Below are 21,685 nucleotides of genomic sequence, written 5' to 3' on the forward strand. Positions count from 1 at the left end.
ACATGCGGCGGCAGGCCTGGTTCACTACTGTGAAGAGTTCCCGGCAAGCCCCTGCCTACAGGAGGAAGCTCGGAAATCTGAAGACAGGAGAGTCAAGGAGGGAGCCGTTGCTGACCACGGACATGTGAAGCGGGGCAGTAGGAGGGGAACCGGGGTAATGCCTTCAGCGCCTTCAAGGATGGCTGCAGGAGGTGCCCTCAGGACACAAAGGCAGTTAGGCAAGGAGTGGAACTTCGATTAGCAGGCCTGCAATAGCGTGGGGCTCACTTGGATCCCGGGCACTCCAGGACATGGCGCCAAAATATGGCGACTGTGCATTTGTGGGTTGTGCAAAACAATTTCACTGTGCTGTGCGCATGTGACAATAAAGAACCATTTAACCATTGGAGTTAATGATCATCAGGAGCAGTGCTGGATCAGCATTGATCTTGTTTAAAAAATGATCGCATTTGGTAATCCACCCAGAAGAAACAAATGGGAGGATTCTTCATAATAACTCCAGATATGGTAAGAGAGAACTATGCCAAAAGAAACCAGCCCACAAAACAAATAAATAAAACTTGGCTGTCATTCAAAAATATTTTTTAAATGTGCAAAACACAAATAATTTAAATGCAAATAAAACTTCAAAACAAAATCCCCAAACTTTCCAAAACAAAGCTTTTTAAAGCACTTTAAAATACTTCTGAACATTTCCAAAAACATTTATAAACACTTTAAAACAGTTAAACCAACAATGTTGAAAAGATTTAAAAGAGCACTTGGGATTAATAACCTCTCTGTGAGTCTTTTAAAATTGTCAAGCATTTAGCTGAAACAGTCTTTGATGCTCCTTCGCATCAAGAGGAGAATGCTCCTTGTGCCACCGCAAGGCTGATAATTCCATACTAAGTGTGTGAGAACAGTCTCACGCCTCTGCTGAACTCCATGAGAAGTTCAGTGATAAAGCAAAGCCTGCTTCCCAGTGCCAAACTGTTGACACTGACTTTTGGATATCGCCAAAAACATGAGATGATTACTTCATTTCTCCCACTCCCAAATGATTTCCGTTAGCATTTGGTCAAAAAGACTACATGCAATTAGCATCACAACATTTTCCAAAGATTTTCCTCAGGAGGTACAGAGAAGGTTCACCAGACTGATTCCTGGTATGGCAGGACTTTCATATGAAGAAAGACTGGATAGACTCGGCTTGTACACGCTAGAATTCAGAAGATTGATGGGGGGTCTTATAGAAACTTACAAAATTCTTAAGGGGTTGGACGGGCTAGATTCAGGAAGATTATTCCCGATGTTGGGGAAGTCCAGAACTAGGGGTCACAGTTTAAGGATAAGAGGGAAGTCTTTTAGGACCGAGATGAGAAAATCATTTTTTACACAGAGTGGTGAATCTGTGGAATTATCTGCCACATAAGGTAGTTGAAGTCAGTTCATTGGCTATATTTAAGAGGGAGTTAGGTGTGGCCCTTGTGGCTAAAGGGATCAGGGGGTATGGAGAGAAGGCAGGGATGGAATACTGAGTTGGATGATCAGCCATGATCATATCGAATGGCGGTGCAGGCTCGAAGGGCCGAATGGCCTACTCCTGCACCTATTTTCTATATTTCTATTAGGATTAGTGCCCATGAAACAGAAACCCACCTGGGATCCTGGTTTATAGTTGGGAAGGTACAAATCCCTCTGCAGTACAACTTGTAGCATCTTCGCGTTCCCATGACCTCAAAGTTCAGAGTTTGATCATATGTCCCAATAACTACTGAACTAAAACGGACTTGTAAAGTAACCTCCTCGCCAGGTTGCACAATCCAGCGATAAGGAAGTACTCTGGGGGAAAGATAATAACAATGGATTCAAATTTTTTAAAATCAAGGTCAGATGAATAAAAACACATTTTATGGGTCCATGTTTGGGCCATTGGTTGGACAGAAAAAACAATGTTTTTAAATGGCTTACAAAAAATGACAAATAAAGAGGTCAAAAATCCTATGGAACTGTACAAAGAGAGCTTCCAAGCATGACCTCATCACCGAAGATTATAATTATCTGTTACAATAGATTTATTAAACCAAGGATGGGGAAAAGCCACGCGACCCAGAAAAACAGATCTCTTCATTGTTCTAACTTAGCATCTAACTAAGATCCTATAGCCGCTTAGCCGCTATGGGATCTTTGGTTATTTCTGCGCAATTTGAACAACGGGTAGGGTTGGAGCGGGCGGGCGGGCGTGGGGACACGGAGGCAGACAGAGAGAGGCACAGAGGCAGGGGAGCTTCCTGCCTTTTGGAGCTGGTGTTTCCGATTTGCGGCGTCTATTGAGTGGGCAACCATGCTGGTGCGAGCGGAGCGAAGATCAAATGCAGCAGAGGGCCGGCCGATGGAGAGAGAGGGCAGTGAGAGAGGGGAGAGACAGAGAGAGGACAGAGGCATAGTTTGGACACCCCTGGTATACAGAGTCACCGGTTTGGCACCATTTCCAATTCCCAGTTGTAGTAAGTGGAGAGGTCTTGATCTGACCATGAAGGTCTGTTTTCTGGAGGGGGGGGGGGAGTGTGAGGGCAGAGAGAGGGGCAGAGAGGGCAGAGAGAGAGAGAGAGGGCAGAGAGAGAGAGAGAGAGAGAGAGGGCAGAGAAAGAGAGAGGACAGAGACAGAAAGGGCAGAGACAGAGAGGTCAGAGACAGAGAGAGGGCAGAGACAGAGAGACTGCTGGCGGGCGTGGGGCGGCTTCTTTTTCTTTGGCCCTGGTCACGGCCCCATCCCAAACCCCGGGTTTGGCCCTCACTCCAGCTCCAGGCTCTGCTCCAGTCCAGGCTTTGCTGCAGCCCAGGCAGCAGCCTCCCCACCAGGCGCTGGTCGGCGGACATGGACTCGAGGGAGGCCACGACCTGATCGACCTGAGGACCCCGAGCGAGGCGGCGGGCGGGCTTCGAGCCAGGCTTGACCCGCGGCAGCAGCCTCCCCACCAGGCGCCGGACCCGAGCGAGGATGTGGACGGGCGTGGACCCCGAGCAAGGCCGCGGCGGGCGGGCTTCTGCAGAACTTTCTCGATATTTCTGAGCTCCATGGGCTCGCATCCTCGGCGCTTCAGACCCTGAGTACGGGGAGGGGGGGAGAGGGCGGAGTGGGGGTGAAGAAGGAGAGGATGGGGGAGAGAGGTAAAGTGGGGGGGGGGGGGGTGTGGGCAGGTGCAAAGATTATAGTATCCTCTTGTATCTTTGGGCAGGCGGGCGCGCTGGAGTCCAGCAGCGGGAGCCGTGGCGGGAGCGTACTTGGAGGCATACTGGAGGCAGGTTGGCCTGGATTGGTCGGCATGTGGGATTGTGATGTCAGCAGCTCGTTAGGTGTGGTTTTGGCGGAACACACACACACAGTTTTAATATATAGATTTGATTTGATATGATGGTTTGGAAAAGGAGTGCCTGGGGTCACTCAGAAGGCTGCTGACATCCGTTGAGCAGTACCACAGCATAATCCGAGAAAATAAAAGAATGAAAATTGAAGGTCTGAAATGTATTCAAATAAATCCTCATCCAATAACAGTTCCAATAGATAACGCATTATTTTATGCATATGCGATAAATATACCTCATCACCAATATATCTGTAGTGAGATGCTCTTCAGTATAAGTGCTGCTTACCTGACCACTGTGCTATCTTCTTTGGTTGGTTCATCAGTAGTGCTGCTGTGGTCGATGTCGGATTGAGGTGACGGGGCACCCAGGAAAAAAGAAGTGCGGGAATCACGTCGGGCCTTTCTGTGCCCACCTGAGCGACGTTTGTCGCGGTCCGTTTCTGATTTGTCTTTCTTATATTTTCCTTTATGCTGAACAGGTGCCTCCTCCTATGCAACCAAAATTGTGGGGAAAAAACAGTGCAGCTGTGCATAAAGTTCAGACAGAAAAACCTGTATTGCTACATTATCTTTCATGAACTCAGAACATTCAAAGCATTTTGGTACAATTGAAGTGAAGTTGCAGAAAGTGCTGGAAAGTTCCCACTCTCCAACGTCTTTCATTTACTCACTGACCAGACAACTCCAATTACTCTCCCTGTGCTTAATTGGCATTTTTTGTCTCGTTCCCACTGATGAGGAGTCTTTGACCTATTTTCATGAATGCGACCTAATCTGCTGAATGTTGGGAACAGAATTTTCATGTTCTAATTTTAGATTTCCAGCATCCAGTTTTTTTTTCCATTTTTATGACTGTTGTACTGAAGCACAGCAACCAATGTGCATATGACAAGCCCTGCCATACAGCCATCAGATGCTGACCAGGTGGTCTGGCTTTGAGAGATAAATGTTAGCTCTGACACCAGGGAAACCTCCTGTGCTCCATAAATGGTGCAGTGCGACCTTTTATTTCCATTCATGAGTAGATAGTAGGTTTCAAGTATCAGTTGAATGACTGCACCTCCAGAGCAGAATATTATTATACTTCATTGGGAGGATCAGCCAAGGTCATGTATTCAGATATCCAAAGCATGATTTGTAGTCATGCGTTGAAATGAGACTGCTTCAGCTGAACCATGATAGATCCCCAAAAAGATCCAATGTTATATTTAATCCGCACCTTTAGATTGCAAACATTTTTGCAGTTGAGACTTGTACTCGAATGTTGTCTTACCTTAGTAACTGGGACACCAGTTCTAATGAATTCAGATGTGGTCTTACCTTAGCAACTGGGGCCAGCAATTCAGGCTCTGGTTCAGGCTCTTTCTTATCTTCAAATAACAATTTTCCTTCTTCTGCATTAGGTGCGAGTGAGAAGTGACTCAGCACATCCTTCCCAGATATGGGACTTCGCTCCACTGGATATTTCACCACTGAAAACAAGGCAGGTGGTGGAATAGGGGGGCCACTTGGACCCATGCCCAGGCTATCTAGTATCTACACAAGGAAAAGCAACAGGAAATGAATAATTATACAAAAGAGTGAAATACTCATACTTAAGTGTTACATAGAAACATAGAAACAAAGAAAATAGGTGCAGGAGTAGGCCATTCGGCCCTTCGAGCCTGCACCGCCATTCAATATGATCATGGCTGATAATCCAACTCTTTATCCTGTACCTGCTTTCTCTCCATACCCCCTGATCCCTTTAGCCACAAGGGCCACATCTAACTCCCTCTTAAATATAGCCAATGAACTGGCCTCAACTACATTCTGTGGCAGAGAATTCCAGAGATTCACCACTCTCTGTGTAAAAAATGTTTTTCTCATCTCAGTCCTAAAAGATTTACCCTTTATCCTTAAACTGTGACCCCTTGTTCTGGACTTCCCCAACATCGGGAACAATCTCCCTGCATCTAGCCTGTCCAACCCCTTAAGAATTTTGTAAGTTTATATAAGATCCCCCTCAATCTTCTAAATTCTAGCGAGTACAAGCCGAGTCTATCCAGTCTTTCTTCATATGAAAGTCCTGACATCCCAGGAATTAGCCTGGTGAACCTTCTCTGTACTCCCTCTATGGCAAGAATGTCCTTCCTCAGATTAGACCAAAACTGTACGCAATACTCCAGGTGTGGTCTCACCAAAACCCTGTACAACTGCAGTAGAACCTCCCTGCTCCTATACTCAAATCCTTTTGCTATGAATGCTAACGTACCATTCGCTTTCTTCACTGCCTGCTGCACCTGCATGCCTACTTTCAATGACTGGTGTACCATGACACCCAGGTCTCGTTGCATCTCCCCTTTTCCTAATCGGCCACCATTCAGGTAATAGTCTACTTTCCTGTTTTTGCCACCAAAGTGGATAACCTCACATTTATCCACATTATACTGCATCTGCCATGCATTTGCCCACTCACCCAGCCTATCCAAGTCATCTTGCAGCCTCCTAGCATCCTCCTCACAGCTAACACTGCCCCCCAGCTTCGTGTCATACGCAAACTTGGAGATGTTGCATTCAATTCCCTCGTCCAAATCATTAATATATATTGTAAATAGCTGGGGTCCCAGCACTGAGCCTTGCGGTACCCCACTAGTCACTGCCTGCCATTCTGAAAAGGACCCGTTAACTCCTGCTCTTTGCTTCCTGTCTGCCAGCCAGTTCTCTATCCACATCAATACTGAACCCCCAATACCATGTGCTTTAAGTTCATTTCAAATTCATTTACCTTGTCCTTGCCTATTTACTGAATAAATCAATAGATTGTTTCACAGTAAGTAATATAGAAACAGGGCAGAAATAGAGAGGAACAAATTAAATCAATTTATCACCCACTTCAGTTCCTACTTCACGATACAATAAATAATAATATTATGTGATCCTAATTATATTCATTACTTGGAATGCATTCCTTTACGTGCCTAATTCCAAGTAAATGAGACATGGTTTGATAGCACACAGTAATTTAGAAAGGTGTTTAGTCCAGACCTTGCCTTGAGGCTTGGAGTAAATTTCCAGGTTGAAAGTAAAACACCGTTTAAAAAGCCCCCAGAATCCAATGAACTGTTAAAAAACCTCATATAGCAATGGATCATTGCTGTGTCAATACCTCTTCTACTGATGGTATTTTGCCACTGGACAGAACAATCTTTTTAATGCTTTCCTCTGAATCATCCACAGGCAACTTGACCTGAGGCACTCCGATGATTTCTTCTTTCTCTGTACTTTCCACACCTTCTCCATCTGCTACTATATCAGACTGGGGCGAACTGTAAGTTTTCTCCTCTCGAAGCCTTTCCAGCCTCTCTTTCTCAACCTTTTCCTTCTCCAGACGATCTTTATCAGCTCTTTCCTTCTCAGCTCTTTCCTTCTCTTTCTCCTGCTTCTCGTGTCGATCTTTTTTCCCCTTTTTGCTTGAGGGGACCGGCCTTTCTACAGATTGATCCTCACTCGCACTTTGGCCATCTTCAGATTGTGGGAGAGCAACAATTCCTTGTGCTCTGTCCCAGTATTCCAGAATTTGGGAGATTCTTTTCTGATTACGCTCATATCTATGAAATCTGAGGAAAAGTTGTTTCTCTGGACTTTTGGGCACTTCATCCTCCAGGAGTGAATTGTACTTTTCCAAGAATGCGTGACTCATTTTAGCATCCCTGCTTTTTCGCTTTTTGATTCCTTCTTCTGCTTCACCACGCTCTACTGGGGTGGATTCATTATGATCTGCAGTGGGAACTTTGGCTTCAGGAAGCTCGTTCTTCATCATTGAAACATTAGTGCTCTGTAGAAAAATACAAAATAAAACCAAAAGTGTGATTTGTTGTTTAATTTGCAAAGCTTTGTAATGACCTTCCTTCCCTTCCTTCTCCCAGTATTCTTTATTTACCATGAGTCCACAGTTATGTATCAAGAAATTAGGCATCAACATCAACATACTTGGCCAAGCAAGTTGGTAGTAATTTAGGGCTGATTTTAGAACTCTATATTTTGTAACCAATTTTCCATTCCAAACCAAGTATGGGTCAATGGGATACACCCAATTCATCCAGAAAAACTTTGTTCTAGCTAGGGGCACGAGGGGAAATTGCAGGGCCTTGGCAAAGATATCTGGTTTGGGACCCTTCTTCAGACTGATTGAAGGCGAGGAATGGGAAGAAAGCTGGAAGAGAGGAGAGGCAGGATAAGGCCTGGCATATATATGTGGATAAAGGGCTTTGATAGGCAAATGGTTGGACAAAGACCAGACATAAAAAGCCACAAGGTGTGAGAAAAGGATTGAAGAGTTGCGAATTGTGAAGCAGAGGAAGAAATATCAGTGGAAGGAGGGGAGTGAGGAGCGAAATAGGTGCGAGTAAAGTGGGGCACATGGGAGAGGGGGTGGAGAATAGGGAAAGGGGGTGGGGGGGTTAGTTACTTGAAATAGGAAAATTTAAATGTTCATACAATTGTGTTGCAACCTATCTGCTCAGAATATGAGGTGATGTTCGTCCATTCCTGGGTAGACAGTCAGAACCTTTTTCCCAGGGTGGAAATGTCAAAGTATACAGGGGGATAGCTTTAAGCGCCAGAAGGGGGTAAGTTTAAAGGAGATATGCAGGGTAAGGGATTTTTTTAACGCAGCGTTGTGAGTGCCTGGAACACACTGTCAGAGATGCTAGTGGATGCAGATATGATAGTGTCATTTCAGAGGCTTTAGATAGGCACATAGATGTTATGTTGTTGCAGTAGGGGATTTTAATTTTCCCAATATTGTCTGGGAAAATCATTAGTGTGAAGGGTTTAAATGGGGTGCAATTCCTCAAAAGTGGTCAGGAGAGTTTTCTTAAGCAGTATGTAGAGCCCCCCCACATGTGAAAGGGCAACACTGGATCTAGTATTGGGAAATTGGGAAGGGCAAGTTAATGTCATGTTTGTGGAGGAGCCTTATTGGACCAGTGACCACAGTTCGATTAGGTTCAAGATAGTTATGGATAGGGATGGAGAGGGTCCACATATTAAAATGTTCACCTTCACCTCAAGTTGGCTGGAGCAGGTTATTTGAGGAGAAAGGAACATCGGACAAGTGGGATGTTTTGAAAAGTGTGCTTTTAAAAGGATATGTACGTCCCCGTTAGAGAGGGGGGCAAAGCAGACAAACATAAGGAAGCTTGGCTGATGAGGGAAATTGAGGCAATGGTCAAAACAACAAGGATGCATGGGACAGGTATAGGCAGCTGGGATCAAGTGCATCGCTGGAGCAGTTTTGGGAACTAAGGAGTAAACTGAAAAAGGAAATCAGGGCAAAAAGGGGCCAGGCAATAGCTCTTCTAGGTAGCATTAAGTGCAATCCCAAAAGATTTTATAAATACATAAGGGTAACTAGAGAGAGAGTGGGACTTCTCAGGAATCAAAGCGGTCACCTCTGTGTGGAGCCACAGGAGATGGGCAAGTTCCTCAATTAGTATTTCTCTGTATTCACCAAGGAGAAAGACAGTAGGACGGAGGAACTTGGGGCAGTCAATGGAAATGTCTTGAGTGCAGTCAGTGTTACCGTCGAAGAAGTACTGAAGGTATTATTGTGTATGAAGGTAGACAAATCTCCAGGCCCTGATCAGATATATCCGAGGACATTGCGAGAAACTAAACAGGAAATTGTGGGAGCCCTGGTTTAAATTTATGAGTCGACCTTGAATAACGGAGAGGTGCCGGAAGACTGGAGGGTGGCAAATGTTGTGCCTCTTTTCAAGAAGGGCTTCAGGGAAAATGCTGGGAAATATAAGCAGGTGAGCTTAACATCTGTAGTTGAAAAGTTGCTAGACACTATTCTAAGGGATAGGTTATAGAGGCATTTGGATGGGCAAGGGCTAATTAGGGATAGTCTGCATGGTTTTTTATGTGGGATGTCGTGTCTCACAAATCTGATTGATTTTTTTAATGACATCACCAAAAAGGTCGTTGAGGACAGAACTGTAGATGTTGTGTACATGGACTTCAGTAAGGCACTCCTCAAGGTTGTGCATGGTAGGCTGCTCTGGAAGGTTAGATCACATGGGATGCAAGGAGAGATAGCTGAATGGATAGCAAATTGGTTCCATGGAAGGAAGCAGAGGGTGATGGTGGAAGGATGCTTCTCTGACTGGAGGCCTGTGACTATTGGTGTGCCTCAGGGTTCGGTGTTGGGCCCATTACTGTTTGTCATCTACATCAATGATTTGGATGAGAACATACAGGGCAAGATTAGCAAGTTTGCTGATGATATAAAAGTGAATGGTTTTGCAGATAGTGAAGATGGTTGTGAAAGTTTGCAGCAGGATCTGGATCTTTTGGCCAGGTGGCTGAGGAATGGTTGATAGAATTCAATACAGAGAAGTGTGAGGTGTTGCATTTTGGGACATCCTACATTAAATAGTAGGCCTCTGGGGAGTGTTGTAGAGCAGAGGGATATGGGAGTCCAGGTGTATGGTTCCTTGAAGATCAAGTCGCTGGTAGATCAGGTGGTCAAAAAGGCTTTTGGCACATTGGCCTTCATCAATCAGAGAATTGAGTATAGAAAGTTGGGAGGTCATTTTGCAGTTGTATAAGATGTTGGTGAGACCGCCTTTAGAATATTGTGTTCAGTTCTGGGCACCATGCTATAGGAAAGAATATTGTCAAGCTTGAAAGGGTTCAGAAAAGATTTACGAAGATGTTGCCAGGACCAGAGGGTGTGAGCTATATGGAGAGGTTGAGTAGGCTATGTCTCTATTCCGTGGAGTGTAGGCGGATGAGGGGTGATCTTATAGAGGTGTACAAAATCATGAGAGGAATAGATCGGGTAGATGCACAGAGCCTCTTGCCCAGAGTAGGGGAATCGAGGACCAGAGGACATAGGTTCAAGGTGAAGGGGAAAAGATGTAATAGAAATATGAGGGGTAACATTTTCACACAAAGGGTGGTGAGTGTATGGAACAAGCTGCCAGAGGAGGTAGTTGAGGCTGGGACTATCCCATTGTTTACTTGGAAACATTATGTATGGAGCTTGCATGATCTCTCTGTGATGGTATTGGATTCAACCCTGCTGCTCCCTTTTTCTCCAACATCCCAAAGATTTGTAGTTTGGTATTGCATGGACACAATGGAAATTACAATTATATATATACTTCTAAAATGGTGAGACTGAGGCCACAAAAAAGGCCCAAGTTGTGGGCTTGGCTCTTGCAATTGTGATGAGTAAAGATGGAAATAGAGAACCATGGAGAATGATTCACACTGAACCAACTCCACCAATTTTAAATGGACAAATGGCTGGTTTCAAAGGGGAGGAGCCTCAATATCCCATCTCATCCTGTGAATTCAACGTCTTAAACAAAAGATAATTGGTATCCAGAACACAGGGCACTATTAATAAGGTATGGTCTCTCTATATTTAGCTTTTGAGACAGGCCTGTTGTCCTACCATCTTTGCAGTCATTTGCAATTTCTTTGTTTCGTCCTTAACAATCGTATCTTTTCTTCCTTTTCTGGACTTTTTCTTCAGTTCTTCTTCCTCCCGCAGCCTTTCCATTTCTTCCCTCATTTTCTGCTCCCGTAGCTGTCGTTCATGAATCTCATTCAGAACTCTAGACACAAAAACATTGTTGTCATGCAGGACTAGCTACTCTTCACCAATAGAATCTCTGCAGCACACTACAGGTGCAGGAGATAACACATGAGCCAGAAAGAAGTTTAGTGACCTGACTCGTGCCAAAAACATGGAGGCTTCCTCAAATTTTAAATAACTTACCATGTGGCCGGTGAACTGAGTTCCCATGTCAGTTACAAGAATTTGGTGGAATTACACTTCTACTCTCTTTGCTCTACAATTTCCAATGAACAAAGGAAGAGCAAAGAACCATATGACACTTTTGATCTTTTTGAGTGTTCAATTACACTGCGATTTTGGTTAACATGGATGAGGTCAGCCAAAGGGCCTGTTTCTGTGCTGTATGACTATCAAAGACGTTGTTCCAGGGTAGAAGAGCGTTAAATTAGATCATCTAAGCTCAACAATTTTCTGAGGCAGAGCAATACAGATAGTCTATGAACGGAAAAAGCTTTCTGTCATGTTACATGCCTTGCTCTAAATTACCCCAAATATAAACTTACCCAGAAACTCCTTTCAACATTCACTTCATGAGAAGCATAGGTAGGGTAGATAGCCAGAATCTGTTTCCCATGGTGGAGATGTCAAAAACTAAAGGACAGAGTTTTGTGAAAAGAAAGAGGTTTAAAGGGATTTTAGAGGTAAATGCTTCACACTAGATGTAGTTGGTATCTGGAATGACCTGCCAAAGGAGGTGGTAAAGATGGTAAACAGAAACAGTTTTCAGAGCCATAGAGTTATACAGCATTGAAACAAGCCCCTCAGTCAAATTTGTCCATGCTGAGCTAGATGCCTATCTCAGCAAATCCCATTTACCTGTGTTGGCCCAATTCCTTTCAAACATTTCATTGAGTCATAGTCATACAGCATGGAAACAGGCCCTTTGGCCCAATATCCAGGGAACCAAGATGCCCCATCTAACATAGCCCCATTTGACCCATATCCTTCTAAACCAGTGGTTCTTAACCTGGGGGTCGTGACCACCTATGGGGTCGTTTGCAGCTTTGCCGGGGGACATGAAGGGGACACAAATAACATATCAATTTGTTGAGCCCATGTTTAGGAACCCAACAAAAGTACTTACCACATACAGTATTTTGTTCGCGTATGCGCGTACTGGTGCCAAAAAGGTTAAGAACCACTGCTCTAAACCTTTAGTACCCATGTACCTGTTTAAGTATCTTTTAAATTGTGTTATAATACCTACCTCAACTAGCTCTTCAGCAGCTTGTTCCATATACTCCCTGCCATCTGAGTGAAAAAATTGTCCCATTAAGTCTCGCCCCTTCACTTAAAACTATGTCCTTTGGTTTTTGATTCTGCTGCGCTGGGAATAAAGACTCTTTGAATTCACACTATCTATTTCCCTCTTGATTTTGTACACCTCCAAATAAGATCACCCCCTCAGCCTCCTGTTCTCCAAGGAATAAAATCCTAACCTGCCCAAACTCTCTCAAGAGTTCAGCCCCTCAAGTCCTGGTAGCATTTGTGTAACGCATCTCTGCACTCTCTCCTATCTAAATATATGTCCAAATGTCTTTCAAGGATTGTAATTGTACCCAACACTGACACCTTCTTTGGTAATTCATTCCATTCTGTAATAAACTCTCCTCTCAGCTCCCCTTTAAAGCATTCTCCTTTCACCTTAAACCTTGACTGTCTAATTTCATGCTCCTCTACCCTGGGAACAGGCCCTTCATCCAAACTCATCTATGTCAACCAAGATGCCCCATCTAAGCTAGTCCTATTTGCCTGCATTTCCCTCTAAACCTTACCTAATCTACCTGTCCAAACGTCTTTTAAATGGCATTATCAGCCCCCTTCTTGTATTCTCAGGCCCCTTCTTTACTCGTATAAATGTGCAGCCAAATACCAATCCAACTCAATTTACAAATTCACAGACGACACCACTGTGGACAACAACCTTTCCCTCAATGTCAGCAAGACCAAGGAGATTGTGATCGGTCTCAGGAAGCGAAAGGGTGCGCATACCCCAGTATACCGTGATGGCACCGAAGTCGAGATGGTTGAAAGCTTCAAGTTTTTTAGTTTTAGTTTTAGAGATACAGCACGGAATCTCGCCCTTCAGCCCACCAAGTCCACACCGACCAGCAATCCACACACATTAACACAAGCCTACACACACTAGGGACAATTTACATTTAGACCAAGTATACAAACCTACAAATCTGTATGTCTTTGCGGTGTGGGAGGAAACCGAAGATCTCGGAGAAAACTCATGCAGTCACGGGGAGAATGTACAAACTTCATTCAGACCAGCACCCGTAGTCAGGATCGAACCCGGGTCTCGAGTTGCTGTAAGGCAGCAACTCTACTGCCACTGTGCCACCCAAGTTCTTTGGAGTAAATATCACCACAAATTTCTCTTGGACCAGCCACATCAAAGCAATGGCTAATAAAAAATTCCAATGTATCTACAGTAAACCTTCATTTTAACACACCTCATTAGAACGGATTTCGGTTATAGTGGAATGATCCACCAATGGCTGCCCACGCCACCCGGCTCAAACTGCCTCCCCTGCCGCTTGCAGTGCCGGCCGCCAGCGCCACCTCCCCTGCCGCTCGCCGAGCTGGCTGCCTGCAAATCCCCCAGCTCACGTCGCCTCACTGGCCACTTATAGCATGACTGCTCCCACGACTCCCCCGGCTCGCACAGACTCCCCAACCGAACCTGCAGCCCCCACCACTGGCTCACAGGGCTGCCCTCAGCCACTTCCAGGCCTTGCCAGTCAGCACAACTGCTGACCCTTACCTGCATTCCGATAGTCGTGGGACATGATCGCGCCTCGCCTCTCCCTCAGCCACCATTGAGCCGGGACCGTCAACTTAACTGGATTCCATTTCCCAACCGAGTCCGAAAAACGTTCTCGACCCAAAACATCACCTATCCATGTCCTCCAGAGTTGCTGCCTGACCAGCCGAGTTATTCTAGCACTTTGTGTCCTTCTGTGTATTAACCAGCAACTGCAGTTGTTTGTTTCTACTACTGATACATAAAAAATACCTTGCTCGGTCACAGCGGATAATCAGCAACAACGGACACCACCCCCCCATGGTCCATTATAATAAGGGTTCAGTGTACTGCCTTAGAAGGTTTAAGAAGTTCAGCATGTTCGCAACAATTCTCTGCTACTTCTACAAACGCGCATTCTCTTGGGATGCATCACAGCATGGTTTGAGAACAGCCCTGTCCAATTCCATAAGAATTTGCAGAGAGTTGTGGATGTAGCTCAGACCATCACACAAACCAACCTCCCTTCCATTGACTTCATCTACACTCCACGTTGCCTCAGCATAATAAGGGATGAGTCTCACCCTGCTCACTCCCTCTTCTCCCCTCTCCCATCAGGCAAGAGGTCCAGAAGTTTGAAAACACATACCTCCAGATTCAGGGACAGTTTCTTCCCAACTGATATCAGGCTGAACCATTCTATCACCAGCTAGACCTATTCTGACTTACCATCTCCCACATTGGAGACCTTCAGCTTATCTTTAATCAGATTTTACTAGACTTGCACTAAACGTTATTCCCTTTATTCCGAATCTGCATACTGTGGGCGGCTTTATTGTAATCATGTATAGTCTATTTGCTGACTGGGTAGCACGCAACAAAAATGCTTTTCACTGTACCACGGTAAATATGACAATAATAAACTAAACTCAATTAAACTAAATGTTGATATTGTACCTGCCTCAACTATTTCCTCTGGTAGCTCGTTTCAAATACCCACCATCCCTGTTTGAAAAAGATACCCTCGGGTTCTTAAATCTTTCCCCTCTCACCTTAAACCTGTGCTCTCTAGTTCTTGATTCTACTATTCTCGGAAAAAGACAGTGCATTCAGCATATGTATTCCCCTCATGATTTTACACCTCCATATGATCACCCCTCAGCATTCTGTGCTCCACGGAATAAAGTTCCAGCTTGAACAATCTCTCCCAACAGCTCAAGCCCTAGAGTCGTGACAACGTCTTTGTAAATCTTCTCTGCACCCTTTCCAGCTTAATAGCATCTTTCCTGCAGCAAGGTGACCAAAACTGAACGCAGTATTCCAAGTGTGGCTGCACTGATGTCTTGTACAAGCGTAACAAATTAATTCCCTCACTGATGAAGACCCACAAGCCGAAACCCTATCTACAGGTACCTGTGACGCCACTTTCAGGGAACTATGGACATGTACACATTGATTTGTGGGCCACTCAATTTGACAGGTCAGATTGTCATACAGTCACAGAGGCTCTTCGACCCACCATGTCTATGCTGAACATCAGGCCTTTCTGCACTAGTCCCACTTGCCTGCATTAATTCCATTAATGTTACTACAATTGTTGTACCTGAATAATAAGGAGAGATTTGAAAGGCTGGGACTGTTTTCCATGGAGCAAAGAAGGTTGAGGGTGATCTTCTAGAGGTTTATACAATTATCTATATCAACGATTTGGATAAGATTGTACAAGGCATGATTAATAAGTTTTCAAATGACATTAAAATAGCTGATATAGAAAATGAAGATAGTTAGCAAGAATTACAGCATGATCTTGATCAGCTGGGCAAATGGGCCGAGGAATGGCTAATTGAGTTTAATTCAGATAAGTGTGAAGTGTTGAATTTTGTGAAGTGTTGAATATGTAGGACCTTCATATGAACAGTAGGGCCCTGGGGAGCATTGTAGACCATAAAAATCATGGAGTACTATATAAGTTCATAGTTCCTTAAAAGTAGCATTGCAGGGTGGTGAAGAAGGCTTTCAACCCGTTTTATTTTCCTCTTATTCCAATCAATCCCCCCCCAGATTCTACCACTCACTGCACATCAGGGGCAATTTACAGCAGCCAATTAACCCATCAATCTGCACATCTTGGGATGTCGATGGAAACCGAAGCACCTGGAGGAAACCCACACGGTCAAAGGAAACATGCAAACACTGCACAGATAGCACTGGAGGTCAGAATCAAAGCACGGTCACCAGAGCTGTGAGGCAGTGGCTCTGCCCGCTGTGCCACTGTGAATAAAGAACATTTCTCCCTTGAGAAGACGTTGGGTCTAGGCCGATTAAAAATCCTAAAATTGAGGCTGAAAGACAATTTTGGTTATGAAGGATAGATAGCAATCAAAGAGTATCAACTGAATAAATGAGCAGCTCAGTTATGATTGCACTGAATGGCACTGCAGATTCACGGGGCTGTATGCGCTGCTTTCTTCCTTTCTATGAATAGTAAATACATCTGTGGATTCTGATAGTTCTGCAGATGTGAGGTTGCCTTGTCTACTTACCTCTCTCTGCGTTCCCGGAATAAACTGATACGTTTAAGGTCAAACTCATCCTTCTCTTGCTCTGTCAAGGCCTCATATTCCTCTTCATCCAGCTCTTTCAGGTAAGCCTTCTCCTTCTCTGCTTTCTCCTTTGCCAATGTTTCTGTTATTTGATAGAGAAACAGATAAGGTGTGATTTAAGATGCGAATTCTGTATCCAGGTAGATCAACTGCATCTTTTGTACAGAAAGAAAGAATGTTTCTTTCTATGCAACAATGTTTATCAAGAGGCACTGACAGGGAAACTACAGATTCAGCAAAGCTGGCTAATGCAGAGCATCAGCTCGCAATAATAAGATTTTACATTCAACTTCAGAAGGCTCTTCTGCAGGTAGTTGTGGATTTACAAAGAGGAGTGGGAGAGTCTAGGATCAGAGGCCATAGCCTCAGAGTAAAAGGATGTACCTTTAGAAAGGAAATGAGGAGGAATTTCTTTGGCCAGATGGTGGTGGATCTATGGAATTCATTGCCATAAGAGGCTGTCAATTAATATTTTTATGACAGGGATTGAAAGATTCTTGATTAATACAGGTGTAAGGGGTTATGGGGAGAAGACAGGAGAAAGGGGCTGAGAGGGAAAGGTAGATCCGCCATGATTGAATGGCGGAGTAGACCAAATGGCCTAATTCTGCTCCTATAACATGAACTTATAAATTTATAAGTATCAGGAGAGATCACGAATAGCTCAGCCCCAGTTGTAACATTTCCTCTTCAACAATCACTGTTGTATATTTTGTATTGGAGATAAAGGGGGACTTTACAAGACTAAAAGGGTACTACCTTATTCAGTACAGTCCCATATGATGCCTGCTCTCTAGCTAGTAATAAATAATTTTATATTTACAGTAAATAATCATGTCAAGAGAGTCTGGAGGAAGCCTTTGTGCTTTGAGCTTTGATTTGAAAACAGCAGCACAGAATCATGTACTAGCATGAAGCCTGTACGGTTAGCATCAGCAATTTCATGATGAGCTTGCAATTGCTGTGGCTTTGCTGCACGTTGCTGGATATTCCTTGAGCCACAATCTCTGAAATACTTCAGGGAAAGGATTATTGCCCACAATTGGTTGGAACCTTGGGTAAGTTTTTACGTAGCTTCTTAATGATGCCTGCCTGAGCCTAATGAAACCCTAGGGCGAGTTCTCAGATAGCCATGGGGTGGTGGAAATACCGAGGATATCAAGCAGCATGCAAGTACAGATGACGCAAGACTCTTTAGCTCTGTCAATGTCATAGAGTCATGGAACTACATAGCACGGAAGTAGGTTCCTCACCCCAACTCATCCATGCCAACCAAGATGCTCCATCTACACTGGTCCCTTTTGCCCACATTTGGCCGGCCAAACTTTTCCTATCCATGTACTCGTCTAAGTGTCTTTTAAATGCTGTTATAGTACCTGCCTGAATTATTGTCTCTGGCCGTTCATTCCATATACCCACCATCCTCTAAGTGAAAAAGTTGCTGCTTAGGTTTCCCTTTCACCTAAACCAATGTCATCTGGTTCTTGATTTCTCTAACCTAGGTAAGAGTTGCATTCACCCTCTTTATTCCCCTCATGATTTTATACACCTCTACAAAGTACTATCACAACATTTAAAATACATTTGGACAGGTACATGAATTGGGTAGGTTTAGAAGGATATGGGCCAAATGCAGACACATGGGACTAGAGTAGATGGGGCATGTTGGTCAGTGTGGGCAACCTGGGCTGAAGGGCCTGTTTCCATGCTGTATGACACACTAAAGATCTCTGCTTAGTCTCCTGTACTCCAAAGAATAAAGTCCCAGCTTGTCCAACCTTCCTCTATAGCTCAGGCCCTTGTGTCCTGGCAACATCCTCGTAATTCATCTCTGCATTTTTTCCAGCCTAATGACATCCTTCCTATTGCAGGGTGATCAAAACTGACCACAATACTTCAAATGCACTCAAATCCAAATGCTAATCTTGTAAAACTGCAATATACCCTGGCTGATGAAGGCAATTGTATCAAAGCCTTCTTAACACTCGGTCAATCTTTCAGGTACTCCTGGGTCCTTCTGCTCTACAACACTTCCCAGTGCTCTACCATTTACTGTGAAAGTCCTGCCCTGGTCTGACTTCCCAAAATGCAATGCCTCATTAAACTCTATTAACCATTAACTATTCCTCAACCCACTGAGTCATAGAGAGACGGAACATGAAAACGGGACTTTTAACCCACCAAGTCCAAGCCAACCATCACACATTTACACTAACCCTTAACTTAAATGTTTATTATTCTCCAAAAATTCTTAGCAAATCCCCCCCCACCTGGTTCTACTTCATATTCATTAGGGAGAATTTACAGCAGACCAATTTATCTACCAACCAGCACGTCTTTGGAAATGAAGTGAAGAAAAGACATGAGGTGAATATGAAAAAGGATTTAGAAACACGCACTTGGAATCTATCAAGATAACTATTAATGTTTTGGCAAGGTACTTTTCGAGAAAAATTTATTATGCTTTACAGCCTTGATATTTCTGCCAAATTGTACAATTTTGGAGCCCGGGCTAAAGTGTTCCTTTTTCCAGTGCTTTGATATATTTAAAACATCAATAAAAAATAATTCCGTTCATTTAAAATATTCTATGAGACAGTAAGAATTTTGGTACAGGAGTCACACACCTATCTCTTCATGCTTGGCTTTCTCTATGGCTTTCATTACTGCATATTCCTGACTGAGGTTGACAAAATAGATATGACGTCTATTGTTAATTGCTTTTAAGACAGTTAGGAGTGTAATGGCTTCATTGCTATTGTACGGATTCTCCAGTCCATCAAATACAACCCCTCGGCAACAATCGATCAGCTACAATAGAAAATGGTGAAAAAGAACAGGTTAATTCATGATATAAAAGGAAATATGGCAAGTGCTAGAAATCTGAAATAAAAACAAAAAATGCTGAAAACAATCTGTAGAGTCGGAAGTAGTGCCTGGGCGCTGGGATTTTCCAGTACATTCTATTTCTATTTCAGGTAACATTGTAATTCACTTTAGTACTTAATTTATCCTCTCTGAGGGCTTCATCTTGCCCGCCAGAAATAATAATCTGAAATATTGTGGTTCATAAAGACACGGGTTTATGCAACTGTGCAAGTCTTTACTAGTAAGCCTCAAAACTACATCAAAGCCAATCATTGGGCAAAGGGAAATTCAATTAATTCATAATCTTCAAATTAAAAAAAAGAAATTGATCTAATGTATGATTAATAGACATTATATTTGTACTGGGTACTTATAGCACAGATGAAATCTGCTAAAAATCAAACCACTTGCTAAAAGTTTGGTTTAAATTTAATGGTTAGATAAACAGGGCCATCATTAGAACTTTAAACAGGTAAGAAGCAAGAGTGATCTGCCAGAAATTGCATGTATAAAGATTTTAAAAAATGATGCGAGTAGAGTCAGACAAAGAGAAGTAGAGGTGACTGAAAAAGTCTGTGAAAATATACCAATAAAACATGGCAAAAAAGATTGAAATTCAATAAAGGGAAGTGAATATGAAAGTGAACAGAGGCAGGTAAGGAAATTGCTGCAACAAAGTAGATAACGCAGATAAGATGGATAATATTTTGCAGTGCGGTAGAAATTAGTGGAACACAGTAAAGAACAGGCATGCCAGTTAATTATTGGAGATTGCAACACATCTAGAAAAGATAGGGAACAAATGAGCTAACTGGATAGCCTTGCTAATTAGTGATAATAGAAAAGGTAAGAGATTAAAGAAGGACGGTGATGAAAAATATAGAGGGATTGATCATAAAGGTGTTCTGCAGCAATAATGGGAGAGAAGTGGAGGGAAAATATGTAAATCAATTTTCCAAATATATAAAATATAAAGAATAATAAGCATGGAAGAATTAATCTACCCGTAATTAAAATTGAATATTGAGGTAAATTATATGGGAAGTTTAATCGACTTTAACTCACCACATAGATAGCCCATCGTTAGGCCATAGAAATCACAACAAAATAAGGGATTTGATTTGATTTGTTTATTTGTTCCGAACAAGTAAAGACATAAATAGGAATAAATAACAACAACAAAATCGAAATAGTCAAACAATTGGACATTCCAGGCAATATTTGCAAAGCAATGAAAAGCATAAAGCAAAATTTAAATGTCCAACACTTTTTCTTTACAAGCTCGAAAAGGAGTGAGAAGAAGAATAACTTATTTAATCTCACCTCTTCTCCTTCTCCCTGATGATTATATTACATAAAAAATTACATTATATTACATAAAAAATAAATGAAATGAAGCCTGATTTATCAATGTGTTATGTATAGGGGCAGAGTGTCCTTGGTTTGTGTCAAACCTAATCTAATGAACAACTTTAAATGATGCTCTTACTGCTTCTGTTTTTAATATTAGTACATAAAATTGCTTTTAAATATTATTCCCGAATCAATTTGTAAAAATCTCCTCTACACTCAGCCAAGAGTTTTCATTAACCAAACCTGGACTTTGGTTTCTCGGTGAGGATTGGTGATAAGGGTCCTGAGCATATCCTCCTGAGGCCAGGAAGAGCAGAGGCCTTGTTTTTTCTCTACACAATTGAAAACAAGCTAATGAGATCATTTGCAATCAATCTTATAAACCTGGCAGTATGGGTACTGGAAGGCAAGAGCAACAAATTCCTGTCCAGGATCTATTTCTGACTCAGTGAACAGTGATGTCTGCTGTAGAAGGCACAACGTCTGAACCTCCATCAGCAGCCTATGTTGGGTTGGCTGATTTCAACATGGAGAAAGGTTATGATTGCCATTTAAAAAAACTGATGCTTAGAATGCGGAAGAAGGAAGATCAATCATGTCATCAACTGGAGACTTCTCCAGAAGAACTGAGTGAGTAAAAACTTGGATCAGGACAGGAGTTTGCTGAGCTGTTGCAATACCACTTGGTCATCATTCAAAGCTTTCCATATACCCCACAGAGAAAAAGGGAAAAAAGTAAACAATAACATTGTGACTGCTTTATGCATTGCTATGTTGAATGCATTATCATCATTCAGTACCTGCAGCCGCTCTGTTAGAATCTCCACCAACATTTCATCTGGCAATTGAAAACCTGCTGGATTTGTCTCTCCCATTTGGCTTGTGGAGATACTCACAGGTTGTTGTTGTACCACTTGAACGACTGTGGAAACCTGGAGAAGGCAGAAAAATAGATCATGTGCAATTGATCAAAATACATTTCTTTGCAAATGCCAGTGTTGACATCCACGAATGCTAACATTACGTCACAAAATCTTACCTTAAGCATGAAACAGAGTTAGTGGATTAAATACCAAGCTAATGTTCCAGCTCACAAATATTTCTCCCAATTCACCCTAAAAGT

General features: G+C 43.0%; 1 protein-coding gene across 1 annotated transcript in view; it reads right to left on the minus strand.

Annotated features, from left to right (window-relative positions):
* LOC116982984 (hydrocephalus-inducing protein homolog) overlaps positions 1-21,685 on the minus strand; it is a 204,439-nt gene that overhangs the window by 142,850 nt on the left and 39,904 nt on the right. Inside the window, exons 15-22 of the mRNA XM_033036517.1 lie at positions 21,363-21,494; positions 18,969-19,152; positions 16,282-16,423; positions 10,801-10,963; positions 6,499-7,167; positions 4,671-4,886; positions 3,637-3,839; positions 1,642-1,824 (exon numbers count right to left, since the gene is read on the minus strand). Of these exons, the coding sequence (XP_032892408.1) occupies positions 1,642-1,824; positions 3,637-3,839; positions 4,671-4,886; positions 6,499-7,167; positions 10,801-10,963; positions 16,282-16,423; positions 18,969-19,152; positions 21,363-21,494 (1,892 nt within the window). The remainder of the gene's footprint in view (positions 1-1,641; positions 1,825-3,636; positions 3,840-4,670; positions 4,887-6,498; positions 7,168-10,800; positions 10,964-16,281; positions 16,424-18,968; positions 19,153-21,362; positions 21,495-21,685) is intronic.

The sequence above is a fragment of the Amblyraja radiata genome, chromosome 17 (assembly GCF_010909765.2).
Source record: "Amblyraja radiata isolate CabotCenter1 chromosome 17, sAmbRad1.1.pri, whole genome shotgun sequence".
NCBI classification, from domain to species: domain Eukaryota; kingdom Metazoa; phylum Chordata; class Chondrichthyes; order Rajiformes; family Rajidae; genus Amblyraja; species Amblyraja radiata.